This window comes from Crocuta crocuta, unplaced genomic scaffold (genome assembly GCF_008692635.1).
Source record: "Crocuta crocuta isolate KB4526 unplaced genomic scaffold, BGI_CrCroc_1.0 scaffold205, whole genome shotgun sequence".
Classification (NCBI taxonomy): Eukaryota; Metazoa; Chordata; class Mammalia; order Carnivora; family Hyaenidae; genus Crocuta; species Crocuta crocuta.
In genome coordinates this window covers 1,832,074-1,849,901 of record NW_027530644.1, presented here as the reverse complement: position 1 = coordinate 1,849,901, position 17,828 = coordinate 1,832,074, and the positions used below count along the sequence as shown (strand labels likewise).

The 17,828-nt window shown below is 38.6% G+C and overlaps 1 protein-coding gene across 2 annotated transcripts in view; it reads left to right on the top strand.

The window, feature by feature from the left end:
- DST (dystonin) overlaps window positions 1–17,828 on the top strand; it is a 503,880-nt gene that overhangs the window by 278,371 nt on the left and 207,681 nt on the right. For both annotated transcript variants that reach the window (XM_077769079.1, XM_077769080.1), the window contains exon 8: window positions 1,122–1,214. In XM_077769079.1, coding sequence (XP_077625205.1) covers window positions 1,122–1,214 — 93 coding nt within the window. The remainder of the gene's footprint in view (window positions 1–1,121; window positions 1,215–17,828) is intronic.

Sequence of the window (17,828 nt, the reverse complement as noted above, 5' to 3'; positions counted from 1 at the left end):
CTGTGGGGGGGGGGGCTTGAACTCACAAACTGAGATCATGACCTGAGCTGAGTTCAAGAGTCAGATGCTTAACTGACTGAGCCATCCAGGCACCCTTATTTACCTGATTATTCTTTTTCTGTAAATGTTTTATTTCTGAGAGAGAGAGAGAGAGAGAGAGAGAGAGAGAGCGTGAGCAGAGGAGGGTCAGAGAGAGAGGGAGATACTGAATCTGAAACGGGCTCTGAGCTGGGTCAGCACAGAGCCCGACATGGGGCTCGAACCCATGAACCGTGAGATCAATGACCTGAGCCGAAGTCGGAGACTTAACCGACTGATCCACCCAGGTACCCCAACCTGATTATTCTTAATTCTAGTGGAGGTTTTCAGAAGGACTGATGGCTAATTATGTTTCCTTATCTGAAATATTTTTGGCATTGTTTTGTCCAGGAAGTGAGATATTAGTTATTGTTGTGTTTGATTCATGGTATTTAATTATTTTTATCCAGGATATAAATGATAGGTATCATTACTATATTTGTTTATCTGAAAATGCATAATTTGATAGTAAGCTTTTAAGTCTGAATACTATTACTATTTCTTTTTCTTTTTCTTTTTTTATATTTGAGCAGCCTTCCCAATATCCAATGACTTATTTATTTGTTTATCTTGGTAACAATTTATGGTAGATAAATAGAAAAAATGATGCTAGGGTTTTTTTTTTCCTACCTTGTGGCATAAGTATGAGAAAGTTGTTAAACTGTTTTATGGTTCGGAACAATATCTTACTTAATGTTTAGAGTAAAATAAAACTTACTTTCAAGTGATAAAATTGTATCTAATTTTAAAATCTCAAGTATTTAATCTCAAGTAGTATTTTTCAATTGAGAAGTGATCACTTATAACACTTGTTCTAGAAGAAAAACCACAGTAAACCCTGTTTTTTCCTTTGTGGTAACTCTATAATTTGCAATCTAAAATGAGTAGAGATAAGGGAGTAAGACAGTATTTTGAGGATTTAGTGGTATTTAAATTACTCATTTTTTTCTTGGTATAATTTAGAATTGATTTTATGTAGGTAAAGATAACTTATGTGCTAGTTTTAAAAAGTTTGCTTTATTTCTTCTTCCTATATAATGCAGGTGAAATTAGTGAATATTAGAAATGATGACATAACAGATGGAAATCCCAAGTTGACTTTGGGATTAATATGGACAATAATTTTGCACTTTCAGGTAAGCTTAATTTTTCTTGGTTATCATTTCTTTTAGCCTCTCATTGCTGATTTTCAAGTGGTTCATATGAAGAATAAATTATGCATTTATGTCCTGTGAAAGAAAATGAATTTCAGGCTTCTTAAAAAAGTACATTTGAATTTTTCCTTGCAAGTAACATATTGCCTGGCCTTTTACCTTGTTTCCTGGTATTGATGTTTAAAACATTGATTTAAATGTTTTAAGATGATGCTTGTAATCCTGTTGTGGAAAACTGACCTCTATGCTCTGGAACCGAAATAACAGCGAGGACAAGAGTTTGGCTATAAAGGGGAGCAATAGCTTTATTGCTTTGCCTGGCAAATAAGACTGCAGCAGGCTAAGGCCTTTAAAACTACAAGCTCACCTGAAGGAAGGGGCTTCAGGGTTTTACAGGGAAATACAGGATCCAGATGGTTTCCACAGAAATTGTGGACCTACTATAAGCCAAGTTCATCAGGTTTTCCAGGTGGTTCTGGGTTCCTGAGCAAAGGCCAAGAAGAGAGGAGGGGAGGTTTGCAGAAGAGAGGAAAATGGTTACTTAGTTTAAAATTGAACCTCCTGAAGCATTAATGCAGCCATTTTGATTTTAACTTCTGCTTTTAAGCGGTTTCAGTCTCAGTGTTGAAAGTCAGAATCTTTTTACTGAATGCAGACATGTTTCTTTTATTTATAGGACAGTGTTACTTGATTTAGATGCATAAAAATTTTATGATTCCATCCTTACGTGGTTGTTATTGGTATTATGGTATTTATGGTGTTAAGGTTTATTGGCATGGCAGCTATACAAACTCCTTTTTCCTGTTGATAGACACTAGATGGCAGTATAATTCTCATAAAGGGATCTCCTGAATTAGAAGACTCCGTATTTTGTGTAAAGCTGTGCTTTCTCAAACTGGATTTGAGGAGAGTCAATGCAGATTTGTTAACTATGATTTATCTAATAAATCTGTGCTCAGTGAGGGCTGATTTTGACTTTTTACTTTTGTTTTTGAAAAAAAATCTTTATTTGATTTAAGGTGAATACTAACTTTGGAACTTGCTTTAGTTTATGAACCATTTTCCTTCTGATGCAGTATTCTGTGTGCAGCCCAGGACTTGACGTGTAGTAGGCATGCAGCAAGTCATACTGATTGACTGCTGTTCAGTTGGACCTTAAAGGAGGTAGAGGTAGCTTGCCAGCTTCAGGAAGCCTTCAGCTAGGGTTTTGAACCAAATCACAGGAAGAGTAATACTTATTTCTTAATTTGTGCAAATTTTACTGGGATTTAAGGTTTGTAAGGGAATAGTGGAAAATAGTGTCCTTGGGGCTCATTTGGGAACAGCATAAATGTGACAGGCATGGAGAACTGAGAAATTAGAGTCTACATAGTTTCCAGGGCCTGAATAGGCAGGTGAACAAAATTACAGCGGTAGGAAATTGGAGAAGACACAGATAACTAGGTGTCACCAGCCCGACTACAGGGTAGCTAATACAGGTGAATGTTCCCACAGCAGGGCTATTGCTGTCAGGGAGATCCGGTAGCAGGAACTGGAGGCAAGACCCTAAAGATCTGAGGGTTCCCATTATTAGAGCACCCCTACCTAAGAGGACTAGGGGCCTGAGCACTAAACCAAGGTAAGGATTTGGGCACAGAGCCAAGACTTTGTTTCTAGAATTGGGTAAAGACTAGTAGAACTGGCTGAAAAGTACATTTCATGTGGAGTTCTTCAGCATTCTCAGGGATCCTTTAATTATTATTATTATTTTAAAAATTCTTTTAAATGTTTGAGGGAGAGATAGAGAAAATGTGAGCTGGGGAAGGAGACAGAGACAGAGGGAGACACAGAATCTGAAGTAGGCTCCAGGCTCTTAGCTGTCAGCACAGAGCCCAGTGCAGCACTCAAACTCACAAACTGTGAGATCATGACCTGAGCCGAAGTCAGATGCTTTACTAACTGAGCCACCCCGGTGCCCCTATGGATCCTTTAATTAGTCCTCAGTGGATCAGGTCCCAGAACTTTTAGTAGGGTTGAGACTGCAGGAACCCCACATAAGAAGACAAAAGGCCTATTGGAGCAGGGAGCCAATCCCATCATTACTGGCAAAGTTGGGAGACAGGCTGTGGCTGGAGTTTGAATGTCAGTGTAAGAATGCTGTTGGGCACTAAGAAAGCACCCAGGCTGTGGCAGGAGGCAGCGCTAAGTATCACTATTGACTGTTACTTATGGCAGTTGATGACGTTGGATGTATCACTTAACCATTCTGAACTTGAAAAATAATGTTTTAGGAAACCAAATCTGTTCTACATGAAATAAATTGAAATGAATAGAGTCTATGGTTAGGGAAATACAAGCTAACAAGCTGAGGTGGTGATCTCAGAATGGAGTGATAGAGGTCAGGACTCAGATAGGAATGAAAAATTGAATCCAAGGGATGGCATTTTGAAAGAAGAAAGGAATGGACATGGCAACAGAGTACAGAGGGCGAAGGAGAGGGATTAAAAATGACTCCGAACTGTTCTACCTGAGAGTTAAAACAAACAATAAACCAGTAGACAACTGAGAGAAGCAGAGTGATAGTCAGGGGAGAATGAATGACCTCCTGGGTGGGTTTGATGGTGTGTTAGGTGTCCTGTGCAGCTATGCACTGAGCAGTTGGAGATCTGTGGGCAGAGATGGGAAGTCAGCTACAGGTGACACACTTGGATTTATCAGGATAAAAGTGGTTACTAAGTCTGTTGGAGAGAAAGGATATTCAGAGGATTCAAGAGAATCCTCTTGAATACGTGGAGAAAACCTGAGAGCAGAAATTTGGGGAAGGCCCATGATTTGGGTACAGGAGGAAGAAGAGCCATCTGGGGAAACAGAAAAGGAACATTTGGAGAGATGGATGAAAGCAACAAGAAAATCTAGTACTTCTGAAGCTAGGGGGAAGAGAATTTCAAGTAGAAAGGAATAATGAGCAGTATGAAATAAGAACATGAAGACACAGTGATAGTTTTACGTGAGAGGAAGACTTTTGAGACCTTGGAAAAAACACTCCCAAGCGACTGGGAGCAGACACCAGAAAACGGCAAACCAAATTGTGAGAAAATGGTTGGGAAGTAGAAGCAGCCTCTCTAGCCCCTTAAGTTTGAAGAAATTTAAAGCAAAATGTCATTCAGAAAGAATATATCAGGGACCCCGGGTGGCTCAGTTGGTTAAGCGTCCAACTCAGTTTCGGCTCAGGTCCTGATCTTGCAGTTGTGGGTTCGAGCCTCGCATCGGGCTCTGCACTGATAGCACAGAGCCTGCTTGGGATTCCCTCTCTCCTTGCCCCTCCACTGGTCATGCTCGCACAGGCTTGTTCTCTGCCTCTCTTTCTTTCAAAAATAAACTTTAGAAAAAAGAATTATATATTAAGAAACTCCTTGAATTTTGTCATTGGAAGAAAAAGGAAGACCAGCCACAGAAGTACTTCTAATACAATCCTGATGATTCTGTGGCTTGTATTAAGGAATCTAGTGTATTTTAGGACCTGAACTACAAGGATATTATGACTGTTAAATTATCACCAATATTTAAAAATTAGACCCCGATCTGTTTAAAGTGGAGCACAACAATGTTTTAGTAAAATAAAAACGTTTCTTCTTATTTAAATGAAAGAACTTTTCATAGTACTTTGATAATTTAAGACTAGAATGATTTTTCTGGTTATGCCAAGGTAAAAGGCTATTTGAGGAGTGTCGTGAGCATCCTCACTCAAAGTGACTGGGGATTTTTGGTGTTTTTTGGTTTGTTTTGTTTTGTCTTGTTTTTGTCTCTGTACTTTGCATAAATAATGGAAGTAACTTCAGAAGGTCAACTTATTGTTAAAAATATATTTATCATGAGTATCACAAGCTGAATCTCTTTTCCAGGCTATCTGTCTGAAGGTAAGCATTCTCAACCCAGTAATCCTCCATCAATCCACCATATGCTGGATTCATAGATAGTAAGATAATGAAGTATGTTGTTCTGTCTGTTGGGAGAATGTTCATAAATATAATCTATTGGTGATGAGTCCAACGCATTTTGTAAATAAAAATTGGGATGCCGAGGAGGGAGTGTTGTGGTAGGATCGGGAAGCCGTTAGAGAGTAAGGGAAATTTTTACTAATGCTAGAGCTGCTTTGCTGGACGAATGCTAGCTCCCAGGCAGAGACTAAAGCTAGGCCATTTCTGGGAGACGGAGCAGTGTGAGTGGCCTGGAAATGGGCCGTTGCTCAGACTGGCAGGTCTAGAAGGAAGGGCTGATGGGACGTACATCACTGGTTGCACCTTCATCTTGCCAGTGCAAACTCCAGCCATTATACTTTAAATCCTCTTGAAGAATGTTCCATTACCAATGAAGACTTTTTTTTTAAATATTTTTATTTATTTCTAGGAGAGAGAGAGAGAGAGAGAGACAGTGTGAGCAGGGGAGGGTCAGAGAGAGAGGGAGACACAGACTCTGAAATAGGCTCCAGGCTCTGAGCTGGCAGTCAGCACAGAGCCCGACGCGGGGCCCGAACCCACGAACCGTGAGATCATGACCTAAGCGAAAGTCGGACGCTCAACTGACTAAGCCACCCAGGCGCCCCATCAATGAAGACTTTTGAAATCAAATTAAAAGCAAACCCACATCTGAGCCTTTATTTTTGCAGTTTGTCTCCTAGTATATGCAACTGAATATTCTTATTTAGAAAAATATGATGAGTTCCATCTTTTGATCAGTCTACCTAGAGAATGGCAATTATTTTTTTCTAATTAGTCAAATGATATCTGTTACGTGTAAGTCCAGTCATGCCATACTAATTTTCTTTTTATCACATCTATGACTCAGTATTAGAAATATGCACACCTTAGATAATCAGGCTCCATGCTGATTCACTGTTTTTACAGCAAGACCCTAGTAAACTTGCATAATATTTAATATTTAACTAGAGTACAATTACAAAAGTTATATATGAAGCTTAAGTGCCTTCATTCATGTAAAAGAAACACATTCATGTATTTCTTTTGGCTAAGGATTTTATGCTTTAAATCATAAAATTTACCAATTTGCTTATGTGAAAATACCAATGATCACATAAGGAAAATGGCTTGGAAATTTATGTCATGAAAATGTAATATGAAATATGAAAAATATATGTAATATGAAAAATATTAGAAACTTTTTCATAAGATTGATTTTAGAAATAATTTTGAGTATTTTAGAAATTTAGCCTTTATTATCTCTCCTTCAGCTCTTGAATCATCCTGTTTGTTTTTTTTTAATGGCTGATGTTTTTAAAAAGTCTGAGCATAATTTATGGAAGTTTTTGAGCCTTTTTTTTTGGCAAGTACCAAAATTAGTTGGAGTTTCTTAAGAAAAAAATTATATGGTAGAGACTCTCTAAAACTAAATTTGAAAGGCATTTTGCTAAATGACTCCTGACTGGTATTTGCTTTCTGTTTGCTCTCAGATTTGTTGAACCACCAATAGTTTCAAAGGTTAATGCAAACTTTGGTAGTGTAACTGCATTTCTGAAAATCGAAAGTTAGAGTGAGGGTCAGAGTCTTTTCGTGTGATGAAGCTGAGGCTTTGCCTTGAAAGCTCAGCCGCGTTGTAATTTTACAGTGAGTGGTAATGTTTGTCTAAAAGGATTGGTGGCCAGAAATAAGCCACGGTGTCTAATGAGACACAGGGACCCAGCTGGGCAAGATGCCATGGCATTTCTTGCGTCTGCTTTTCTCATAAGCAAAATGGCCTCATGCTGAAGAGGATGGTCACAAAGTCTGAGGAAACAGAGGTCAGAGTGGGACTTTCAGACTTAATGCAGAAGACCTAAGTAAGCCCTGGATTTTGAAATGAGTGAATCTGTGGAACTGTGATTTCCTGCAAATCAAATGGGGAATGTCTGTGGATGTGTAAGAGCTGAGAAAGAAGAACAGTATTTAGATCCTGCCAAAACTCCTTTGAGCCCTGAAAAATACTCTCCCGGAAGGAAATATTTCAGGAGAAAACCGATCAAGACAATTGTAAGAGGCAAAGAGTCAGTAAAGCCAAACCAGGACAATAAAGACAAGAAGAAGAGGAGCATTCAGCTCTCTGGAGTACAGCCGGCTCTTTTACTCCGGGGACCAGTGCGGGATGGACCTGCTACCCCAAACCTCACACCGGAAGGTGGTATTCAGCCGGAGGGGACAGAAGTTGTAGTTGATGATTTTAAACAGAAACTTCTGCCGAGTGCTGTGAGCAGTCAGTCTTGCCATGTGGACACTTCTGCTGATGACAGTGAAACAGAAGTAAAAGTTAGTGATCTGGACGAAAGGATTCCAGAAAAGGACAGCACTCCATATTGTGCAAAGAGGAGGGGGCATTTAGACGATGTCAACAGGAGAGAAATAACATTCCAAAGGAAAACTGATGTTTTCTCTTTACAAAAGGCAGCCAGCTTAAGCTCCATTCACTATGGTACAGAGAGATCATCTGAAAGAAGTGGGTTTTCTGAAGACCCATCAAAAAATTATAGCAGTGTTCAAGAGAAGCAAAACATTGAGAGATTTTACCCTTGTGAAATATACAGTTTTCACTTTGAAAAAAAGAGGTGTCATTCCCTCTGTACTCTTGTGTCCTCTGCTTCCAAGGACACAGATGGAAATGAGGTAAGTGAAAGGCAGAGTCTGAGTTGAAGGTATAAATAAGTACTCCCAGTGCTCATAATCTGAGGGAGGTTCTGTAATTTGTTTGTTTTAAGTTATTTTCATATTAGCTTGTGTGGAATTTGGAGAGCTCTTGGTGCATTTTATTACTTGTAATCTTAGGTTTGATTATTATTAATATTTACTTTCTGTGATTTCCACATTCTTTGATAACACTTTAAACCTCTATACATTTTTGTCATTGTTGGAAGACTTAAAAGAGCATCACTTTAAGAGAATGCACATCTTCTGAAGTTCTCTAGGTCACGTTTCTTGACTATGGAATAGGCTTTGGAAACTTGTAGGCAAAATTGAATCAGAAAATAGTCATGAGAAGACAGTAGCTTCATGACAGATGTAGAGAGAATACAATACAGTTATCTGTCAGTGCTGGCTCGCTGATTGAGAAGTTTGGAAAAGTCAGTTCTAGTTCTCTATCAGTTTTCATGCACTGGAGCACTCATATACTTGGTTTAAATTTGTGTGTGTGTGTGTGTGTGTGTGTGTGTGTGTGTGTTGGGGTGGGTAGCACAGATAAAATCACCCAAATCCATTGTCTCTTTGCTACATAAGTTGTTCCTCAGCCCCCATCTAAAATCAGAAACATTTGGGCAGCATGTCATAGGAATTTCAGTATGACACTAACTGGCAGGAAGTTGAGATCTTTATTCCTAACACTGATATTTAGCTTTAGACAAGTTACTTCTCTAGGGTTTTCACTTGTCTTTAAAATGTAAATGCAAGTGTAAAATGTACATTTAAAATGTAAGTAAAATTTATTTACTTGCTTGAAACATGAATTACTCAGGGCCTCTACATGTTACTAGTTGCGATTTTTCTCTAAGATACTTCTAACTTAGTTTTTTCACACAAACTTTGGACATAAATGGAGTATGTGAAAATACACAGTCTCGGCAAGGTCAGCAGAGATCATTGGCATAGTGATAGAATGAAGTTTTATGAGCATCAGTGTGCATGATCATTTTGGGCCTTAGCTGCTGAATTCTCTGAAGGTGTTCCAGTTTACATACACCACCACACCTTGCCAATATTATGTCATCCCTTATATTTGCATTTTCAGTGGTTTCATTTCAAGAAGAAAACATATAGCCCATGTCAGTGCAAAAGGAAATGACTTAGCTGTTTCATGTTTACTAATGCAACCTCTTGCTTTGCTCCACGTTTTCCAGCTGTTTTTTTGTATAATTTGGCTTCTTGTAAGCCTTACAATTTTTCAGCAATGGAAATTCTTAAAGTCTGTTTCCTAAGTGGCACACAAACCTTCCCCTTGTATTATCCCCATGCTAAGGATTTGATGTTTCTAACTGGAGTAACTAAAGATTTTTGGAACTTAAATGGTAAATGTATGCCAAAAGAAAACCTGCCAGTTAGATTTGTTAAATAATTGTGATATGGAAGTACTTAACAAAGCCTTATATCTTTTGTGGTAGAAACGGAATGGGATAGTCATTATTTGTCTGAGGAGGTTGGCGTCTTACTTCTTGCAGTCCAAAAAAAGACTCTTCATTCTGGGGCTTACAAAGAGTCAGAACCAACAGCTTAGGTACTCCTTTGAGGACATTTTTCCCGTTACCCTGGAGGTGTTTGATTCTGTTTGCTTAATTACCTTTGGTTAGAACTATGCATGGAACTATTTATCTTGCATTGGACTCTACTTTTTTTTATTGGAGAATTAAATGCAAATGAGAGCTCTCAGCCCTTTATTAGCATTGCGGCTCAGAAATGACTGGTTAACCGTCATTCCTTTTATTTATTTCTTCAGGATCTTTTTCATATCTTCCCTATTGGATCCACTCTTTTTCTCGGTTATTTGTTTGCAGGATTGAGGTTGATGACTTTGAGTTAACCTCCAAGTAGAATAGTGTACCAACCTCTGAACTTTTCTTAACCTTCGATTTAGTGCAGGCCTCTGACTTTAACTTCCCTGGTCCTGTGAAGTTTATCATTCTTAGTATGGGTGATCAACCTACCTCCCCTTTAAATCCTTGCCATCCTCTGCTGTCCTAGAGTGCTCCTCCAGGCCCAGTGGCTGTGTAGAGGTGGCTCAGCCCGCCGCTCCTTGAGTGCCTACCAAATAAAATCTCATAATCATGTGATGTCTTGCGTCGGATCAGGAGCTGTAAATAAAGGAGTATCTTAGATTTGTGTATTGCTTTGGAAATGGAAGAAGGATTTTAGACACATTGTATCTTTTGATTATCCTAACAACTCTATGACTAGGCAAAATTGACAGTTCTTCTCTCATAGAATGAATAATTCAAAACTAAGGTTAAATAATGTCTTAAGGCAACACAGTAAATGGCAGTAGCTGAGTTGAACTACTCCACAGCTACTTTGATTAGTTGTCAGAGTGCTGAAGGATATTGCTGTGAGGTCAGAACAGGGGTTGTTGTTTATAGGAGTTGATGTTCCTCTGTGAAGGATGAGTGTTATATACAATGGTAGAAAAGGCAGGGCATGTTTGGGAACAGGGAGGAATGAGCTCATTGCAATCACCTTCTAAAGGGATTTCTTGTCTAAGACTCACATGCTCCCTGTACCTTGTGACAAGGTCTCCTACCTTTGCCTTGAGCTTTTCCCACAAAGCATTTTTACTTCCCTAGTTTCACAGATCCCACCTCTTTCTAGTCTTGTTACATTGATCTCAGCAAAGATGGTAGTTTTCTCTGTTTATAGCCATTGGATCTCTAACTGACCACATGTAGGTGTCACCTGAGGAGGTTTTACAAAATAAAGGTGTCTGGGGGCACCTGGGTGGCTTAGTCAGTTAAGCGTCCAACTTTGGCTCAGGTCATAATCTCTCACAGTTTGTGGGATTGAGCTCTGCATCGAGCCCTGTGCTGACGGTTTGGAGCCTGGAGCCTGCTTCAGATTCTGTGTCTCCCTCTCTCTCTGCCCCTCCCTCACACTCTGTCTCTCTGTCTCTCTCTCAAAAGAAATGTTAAAAAAAAATTAAACAGGTGCCTAGATGTCACCCCAGTGATTGTAATAGATCAGGGTGCAGCTCCACAGATGATTCTAATGGCCAAGGCTGTGGATAGGGAGCTCATTACTCTTCTTATTCTACAGCAGTATTTCTCCAAGTCTAACTGCAGGGTCCCTACTGTAGAATTATCTGGAATGCTTATAGGAAGCACCTTACCCCTGAGTTAACTTGATCAGAGTATGTTCTGGTGGGGCATAAGAGAATGTGGCATATGTTTTAGACACATGCTTCTTAAAAAACATGTTTCTTAAAAATACTAAATTTTGGGAACCAGCATTACCCTAGCTTAGCATTTGCTTCTTGTTCTCTTCTCAATGTAGTTTTCCATTCCATTTTTCTTTTTTTTTTTTAAATAATATTTACTTATTTTTGGGAGAGTACAAGTGGGGGAGGGGCAGAGAAAGGGGGACAGAGGATGGGAGGTGGGCTGTGTGCTGACAGGCTGATAGCTGTGAATCTGATGTGGGGCTCAAACTCATGAACCACGAGATCATGACTTGAGCTGAAGTTGGACGCTCAGTTGACTGAGCCACTCAGGTGCCCCTCAGTGTGGGTTTTCTGATAAGCAGTGTGGATTATGGGCCCAGGAGGCAGGGGATCTGAGTTCTAATCAGCCTTTGCCTCAGTTAGCTGTACGACTTGGACAACTTTCTTTCATTTCTTTAAGCTCAGTTTCATTTTCTAGAAAAGGAGGATATTGGACTAGATCTACTATTAATTATAATAGTATTTGTTAAGTCCTAATATGCCAGACTCTTCACCATCATGATATTTAATCTTCAGGGCAAGCCTATGGAATGGTTCTATTTTTAGCTCCATTTTACAGAGGAGGAAACTGAGCCTCAGGAAAGTTAAGTAACTTGCTTAGGTCACTCAGTCAGTAAGTGGAAGAGCTTGACCCTCACCCACATAAATACCAAGCTTAACTCTTAACTGATACGAGTTACCTACATTTTCCCATATACCTGTCTTTCACTTTTAAATATCTATGAATCCATGTGTATAATTGCATACCTTTTTATTTGTTTAGTGTTTTCACTTCTTCCTCCATCTCCCTTTTCTTTTATTTCTCTATCAGGCACTTACTATGTACCTTTATATTGAACCAAATGAGGCACTCTGAGAGAAATAAAATATAGCACTCTTTTGCATGCAGTATATCCCATTGTTTGTGCAGAACAAATAACAGGGACCGTGACTGTAAACTTAGTCACTGCAAAGTTAGGCCTCTGGGATGATAGTCATGAAGAACTTTAACTTCCCACCATACTGTGTAGCCATATTAACTAATGAAAACCAAACTTTTCTTATGTTCCTTTTAATATTTTGGTGAATTGCCAATGTACAGTTCAGTAACCAAGAAAAAGAAGCCAAGAAGAGAAGGATGAGAAATAAGGAGTGTGGATATTCTGCAAATTATATTATCAGTCTCTAAATAATGAAGAGTTTAATTTTTAATTGATTTTTGTATTTTAAAACTTAAAAAAATTGAGAGCTATCTCAAAATGTTAGAATACATTAATATTTAAACTCGCTGAAACATAATTATCTGATATTATTTTCTTTGACCAAGTCTTTTATGAATCTTAGACTACAGAATTCTTACTTAGAGTTCAAGTGCTAGGATAAAATCTAAATCCTTCTCCTTTTATATGATAGCTTTGGTCTATTGATTTTGAAAAAAAGATCATTCGGTTTACAGCTGACTGACTCATTCCTTTCTGAACCATTTCATCTTTTATAATGAGAAGACATTTATTAATTTTTAAAAATGTTTACCATTGTTAGTTTTTATTTGGATTTCATAACCAGTTTGTGAAAATTTAGTTATAAAATAGTTGCATAGAATTTGGATCTTTTTCAGCATTACAATGCCTTGATCTTTTCAGTTAAATGAAGGACATGTAAAAATTTAAAACCTTTGCTGTATAAGAAGGATAGTTATATTTCCCTCCATATTTGATTAAGAAATAAATGAGCATTTGCTAAATGTAGCCATTAGTTTAGAGTATTAGTACTTGCACCTTGTCAACTTTTTGCTTTTATCCTTTATTCAACTCTTCCTTTTAGGGAGACAGTTATAGCTAGATAGAATTTTCAAAATATTTGTGCCAACTTTGCTGTTAAAAATATTTTGTGGAGCATTTTCACACATTTTTGAAACTTGGAAGCACTGACTAAAAATGTGTTGATTACATTTGTTTCTGCCAAAATAGTTAAAACATCTTTGAAGAGGTTGTCTTTGGAAGCAAACATTTTGGCTTGGAAATATTTGCCTGTGTTGACAAACTCAATATGGGATTTGCTTTTGTCTGACTAAACTGTTGAGTAGTGTGAATAAAAGAATTTAAGCAATAGTCCCCACTTGGTGTGCAGTTACCTCTGCTCACTGTGGGGCGGGTACTGTTCTAAACCCTGTGTGTGTCTCATTTTAGGCTCTCAACATCTATATGAGGAGATACTTTACATGAGAGGAAACTGAGGCCCAGAAAGGCCACAGGGCTAGTATGTGGTGGGGTCAGGAATTGAACACAGGTCACTACCTTCCACAGCTCTGTGGCAGTCTTCCTCTCGCTGTTATACTTTTACTCATGAAATAATTATGTTAAGAAACTTTGGAGGTAGAAGAATTTTGCAGTCCGTTTTTTCCAACCTGTAGCTTTCATTCTTATTCATACCTGAACACTCTCAAAAAGAGTATAAACTCTTTTAACAGAAATATATGAAGGAATTGAATTTCCTTTGATACCACTCTTGTGTACAACCCTCTGAACCAATAGTTGTTTTGTGTCCTGCAAGGAAGAACATTGACTAGCTATCATTTCTATATTTAGTGTGTCCCTTAAATCAGTGTTTGCTTTTATAAAATGAGATGGTTCACTGGTAGGTACAGCTTTTTCTGGATTGTTGTAGGGAGTCAGTACAGATTTGGGAAAGCAGAGGAAAGGGAACTTCTGAAATCTTGAATCAGAAGACTGAAATTTAACCCAAGTCATACTTTCCGCATCTGTGAAACAAGGTGGTGTGTTTTGAGCATTACATGAGGTAATATATGTGAAAAGGACTTACTTAACCTGTCGTTAAGTACTTGATAACTTCTATCTTATTACTGTCTTCTGCTGCTGTGGAAAAGAGGAAACATCTTGTAACCATCTGCTGAGTGGTAAAGCTGTATGTTTTCCAAATGTGTAACAGGGCATTTCTTTCCTATGGGCATGAAGCACTCTGCATAAGTAGAGTAGGCTGCCTCCTTCTGTCTCCCCAACTCTACTCATCCTCTCACTATATTTTAAGCAAATATTTACTGAATACCTGTTATTTGTCAGACAGTATATTCCTCTAACTCTGTAACTAATTTAAAATTTTGTCAGCTTGATGGAGCAGAAATACCCCCTCGGATGAACAAATTCTTGGAGCTCATATTGGTTATTGACACCTTAGTACATGTACATTTCAGGGACATTATTGATAGTAGTTCTGATATGAGAGAAGAGGAGAACATGATGCCAGAGACAAATCTACTATTCTGTGTGTGTGTGGAGGGGGAAAGCTGTCAGTTAAGGTGTTGTGTTTTGTGAGGAAGACTGCTGTGAACCCTGACCTTCAGTTTATGTGAGAGATCCAGGGGTGTAGCTTCCTCTGAAAATATGTAGAGTTTTCTATATCAGCTACTTTGCCAGTATAGAGACTGAGAAGCTCCAGTGAAAAGGGGACTTCAGAGGTTAAGGCAAAGGTAGGGGGTGCTCTTTCGTGACCTGTGTGTGTACAGCCATTTTCCCAGCAGAAGGTGCACTGAAAGGAAGAACTCACTGTGGCTACTGACCCGGAGGAAAAATTAGTGTGAGTTGTAAGGATAGACTTCTTTTCTAAATGTGCAGGAGAAACTTCTTGCAGATTCTAAATTGGAATTTAGGAAACCTAAGTCCACACCCTAGGCCTTCCACTAGCATGGGAGATGCTGGTCAAGTCACTTCACTTCTTGTAACCTCAGCTTGCTCACACGTGAAACCAAGGAGTCCTCCAAGTGCCTTTGGGTACTTTCAGTTTAAGTTCCCCTGATTCCTTAGTCCTTAAGTATAGTTATAGCTTTCTCTAAGCTAAACATCCTAGTTCTTTTTACTTCAGGCATGTTGACTTTTCCAATATTACACATGAATTATTTAAGTAGTAAATTTGATTAAACTTTTAAATCTTTTAAACAAATGGCAGTTATTTAAATAATAAGAAAAATAAAGGTTGCGTGATTTGCCTCGTATAGAAGTATAAAATACGTGCTTTTTTTTTTAACGTGAATCTTTTAGGGAGTGTCCAACTCAGCTTTGCAAGTTGGCTGTTCTTATGTTCTCAGTGCATGCCAGAACCATGACAACATCTGTAAAATTAGGGTGTTCCTGTTGTCCAGTTGTCTGGTGGCATTGACTTTGCTCAGAGGACTTTCACATTTATGGCCTCAGCTGATCAGCGCAGTGAGGCTGTTGCAATTCATTTAGCAGTAAGTGGGTCATCTAGCAATAAACTGTGAATGAAATCAGAATGTGCTATGAGATGGGTTACGTTGGCTTGTTTTCTTTCATTGGAAAGACATTTTGAGGTAATCTGTTGTGTCAAGTTTATGGAATTGTTTTAGGAAAATGATTTAGATGAAGCTTAGTTTCACTACTTAATGTTGGGTTCTCACTGAGTAATCTCTGGGCTTGAGCTTGGTACTGGGTACTTTTGTGCAGTGGTCAGGGCATTCTATTATTATTGGAAAGTGAGCTTAATTGGAAACCTTTTTCTTTTCTAAAATGACAAGTCTTACGTGACATGACAGGTTAAAACTCACTCATCTCAAATGAAAACACGAAACATGTTTCTGATCTTGCCTTCTATTTTCCTCCTTCTACTTATTCAGCAGATATTGAATACCTATTCTGTGTCATGTTGGGCAGCGTATGAGGAGAATGTTCCAACAGGAGTAGTAGCTTGAACAGAGGACCCTAGGAGAGAGGGAACGTGTGATTTACATGGTTTGAAGTTCAGATGGTGTGATCATAGAATAGGAAGGGGATGCCTTGAGTCGAGAGAGCAGCCAAGACTGAACTGGAATACTGTGGCTGCAGAGTCAGGAACAACCTGAAATGGCATTTGAAAGTAAGCCGAGACTTGGTGCAATGAGACTAGTTAGGAGACTATTACTCATCCAGATGCTGAGGCTTAGTTTTAATTCTAGAAAGAGATGGAAGCTCACTTGAGCCCAATATTATTCCAGGTGTCTCATGACTGTATCTTAAAAGATATCATTGGTATTGCCATTGGAGGCTAGAGGTGATGGTCCAGACCAAGGAGAGTAGTTATCGCCACTCAATAGTTTGTAGTGGGAAAAGAGAGAAAACAGGAAATATAAGACCCTCCTCTCCCCTAAAAACAACTTTGGGATAGCTAATATATTCATGTTACTAGATGCTCATGTCTTTCTTAGGGATGCAGGAAACCAGCAGCTGCATGAGTTTGAGTGGCTTGATGAGTCATCACACATGAGGAGGTTTCAGGAGTGTTGGAGCACCTCATGATGTTTTGTTTTGAGAATTCTAGCACTGGTTTCTTGGGCTCAATTTGCAGAAGCAAACAGTCCATTTGTTTTTGGTTGTGTACTGTGTCTCTGAGCTGTTGGGTGAGACTGTGGTTCACATTTCCTGATAGTGCTCTATGAGGCACTTGGTTGGATGTGCGCTATGGAAGAGAGCTCATCCCTGAGCAGGCAGTTAGAACTGTGTGAATTTGGGTCAGGCTTTCTTTCTTGTATTTGAATTCTGTCTGCACCCCACCCCTTCCCCTGTCCAGAGACTTCTCTGATTGCCCCTTGCACGTTCTTTCTGTTCCATTTATTAATGTTCCAGTCATTGTATGTTGTCTCAGTTTTGCCAAGAGGAAGAAGGGAAATTATGTAGTAAAACATTAGTGTTGTGTGTAAAGGTAGAGGTAATGTGGGAAGAAGAGATGTGGATGTAGGAAAGAATATGAGGGCTTTGTTTTGTTGATAGCATTTTTTTTAGGCTGAGGTTTTGGGGTTTTTAATTTCAGTTTTTGATCTTATATGGAGTGAAAAGACAAAACAGAAATGGTGACTTCTTTATTCTCAAAGCTCAGGATCCTGAATTATGAAAATGACTTCATATACTTGGTATCTGGATTCTTTTTTAATACCCTAAATGGCTTAAAATAATTTTGTTAAAGTATATAGCCAGCAGGCATATTTCTTATTCAAATGGGTTTGAGGCCTTCCTATCCAAACGATTAAGTTTTTTTGAGATTTACCAGGAGGAACAATACTTTCAGAGTCTACATTTGGAGAACCCACTGTCTAATAACATGACCATGCTGTTTTTGAGAATGCCTTATGTTATGTATTTTTAAAGCCTGGAACTGTTCGCTGTAAACCAGCTTTGGCCAGGGCTCTGGAAAATACTTGCTCTTCACATAAAAACCTTGTAGATTTCCAAATTTCAGTCTGGACTGTCTTTGAAGAGGCATACGCATAAATAGAATAGTGGTAGAAGGCAAATTACCCTTTCTTGTTTTAGCCATGTCATGGCACCACCACATTCTGGACTTCAAATAAAAATGAAATGACATTTCCTCTGTAATTCAAGTGAAAACTATTTACTGAAATTTCACATTGAAAGCAGATATGCCAGAAAAAAGGTCAGTGAAGTTGTTTAGTTGAAAAATTAAATAAAATAAGCTGAAAGAATTACTTTGATTGTAGGTAAAGTGGAAAGCCAGACCAAAACATGGAAGTTCACATAAACTTCAGATTTCCAGTAGTGTGACTCAGTTCTAGAAGAAGGTGGAAGCTTTGCTGAGCCCCATACCGTTCTAGACTTAACCATAATTTTGTCTTAAAAGATACTGTAAGATTGACATTGGAATTCACTTTGACTT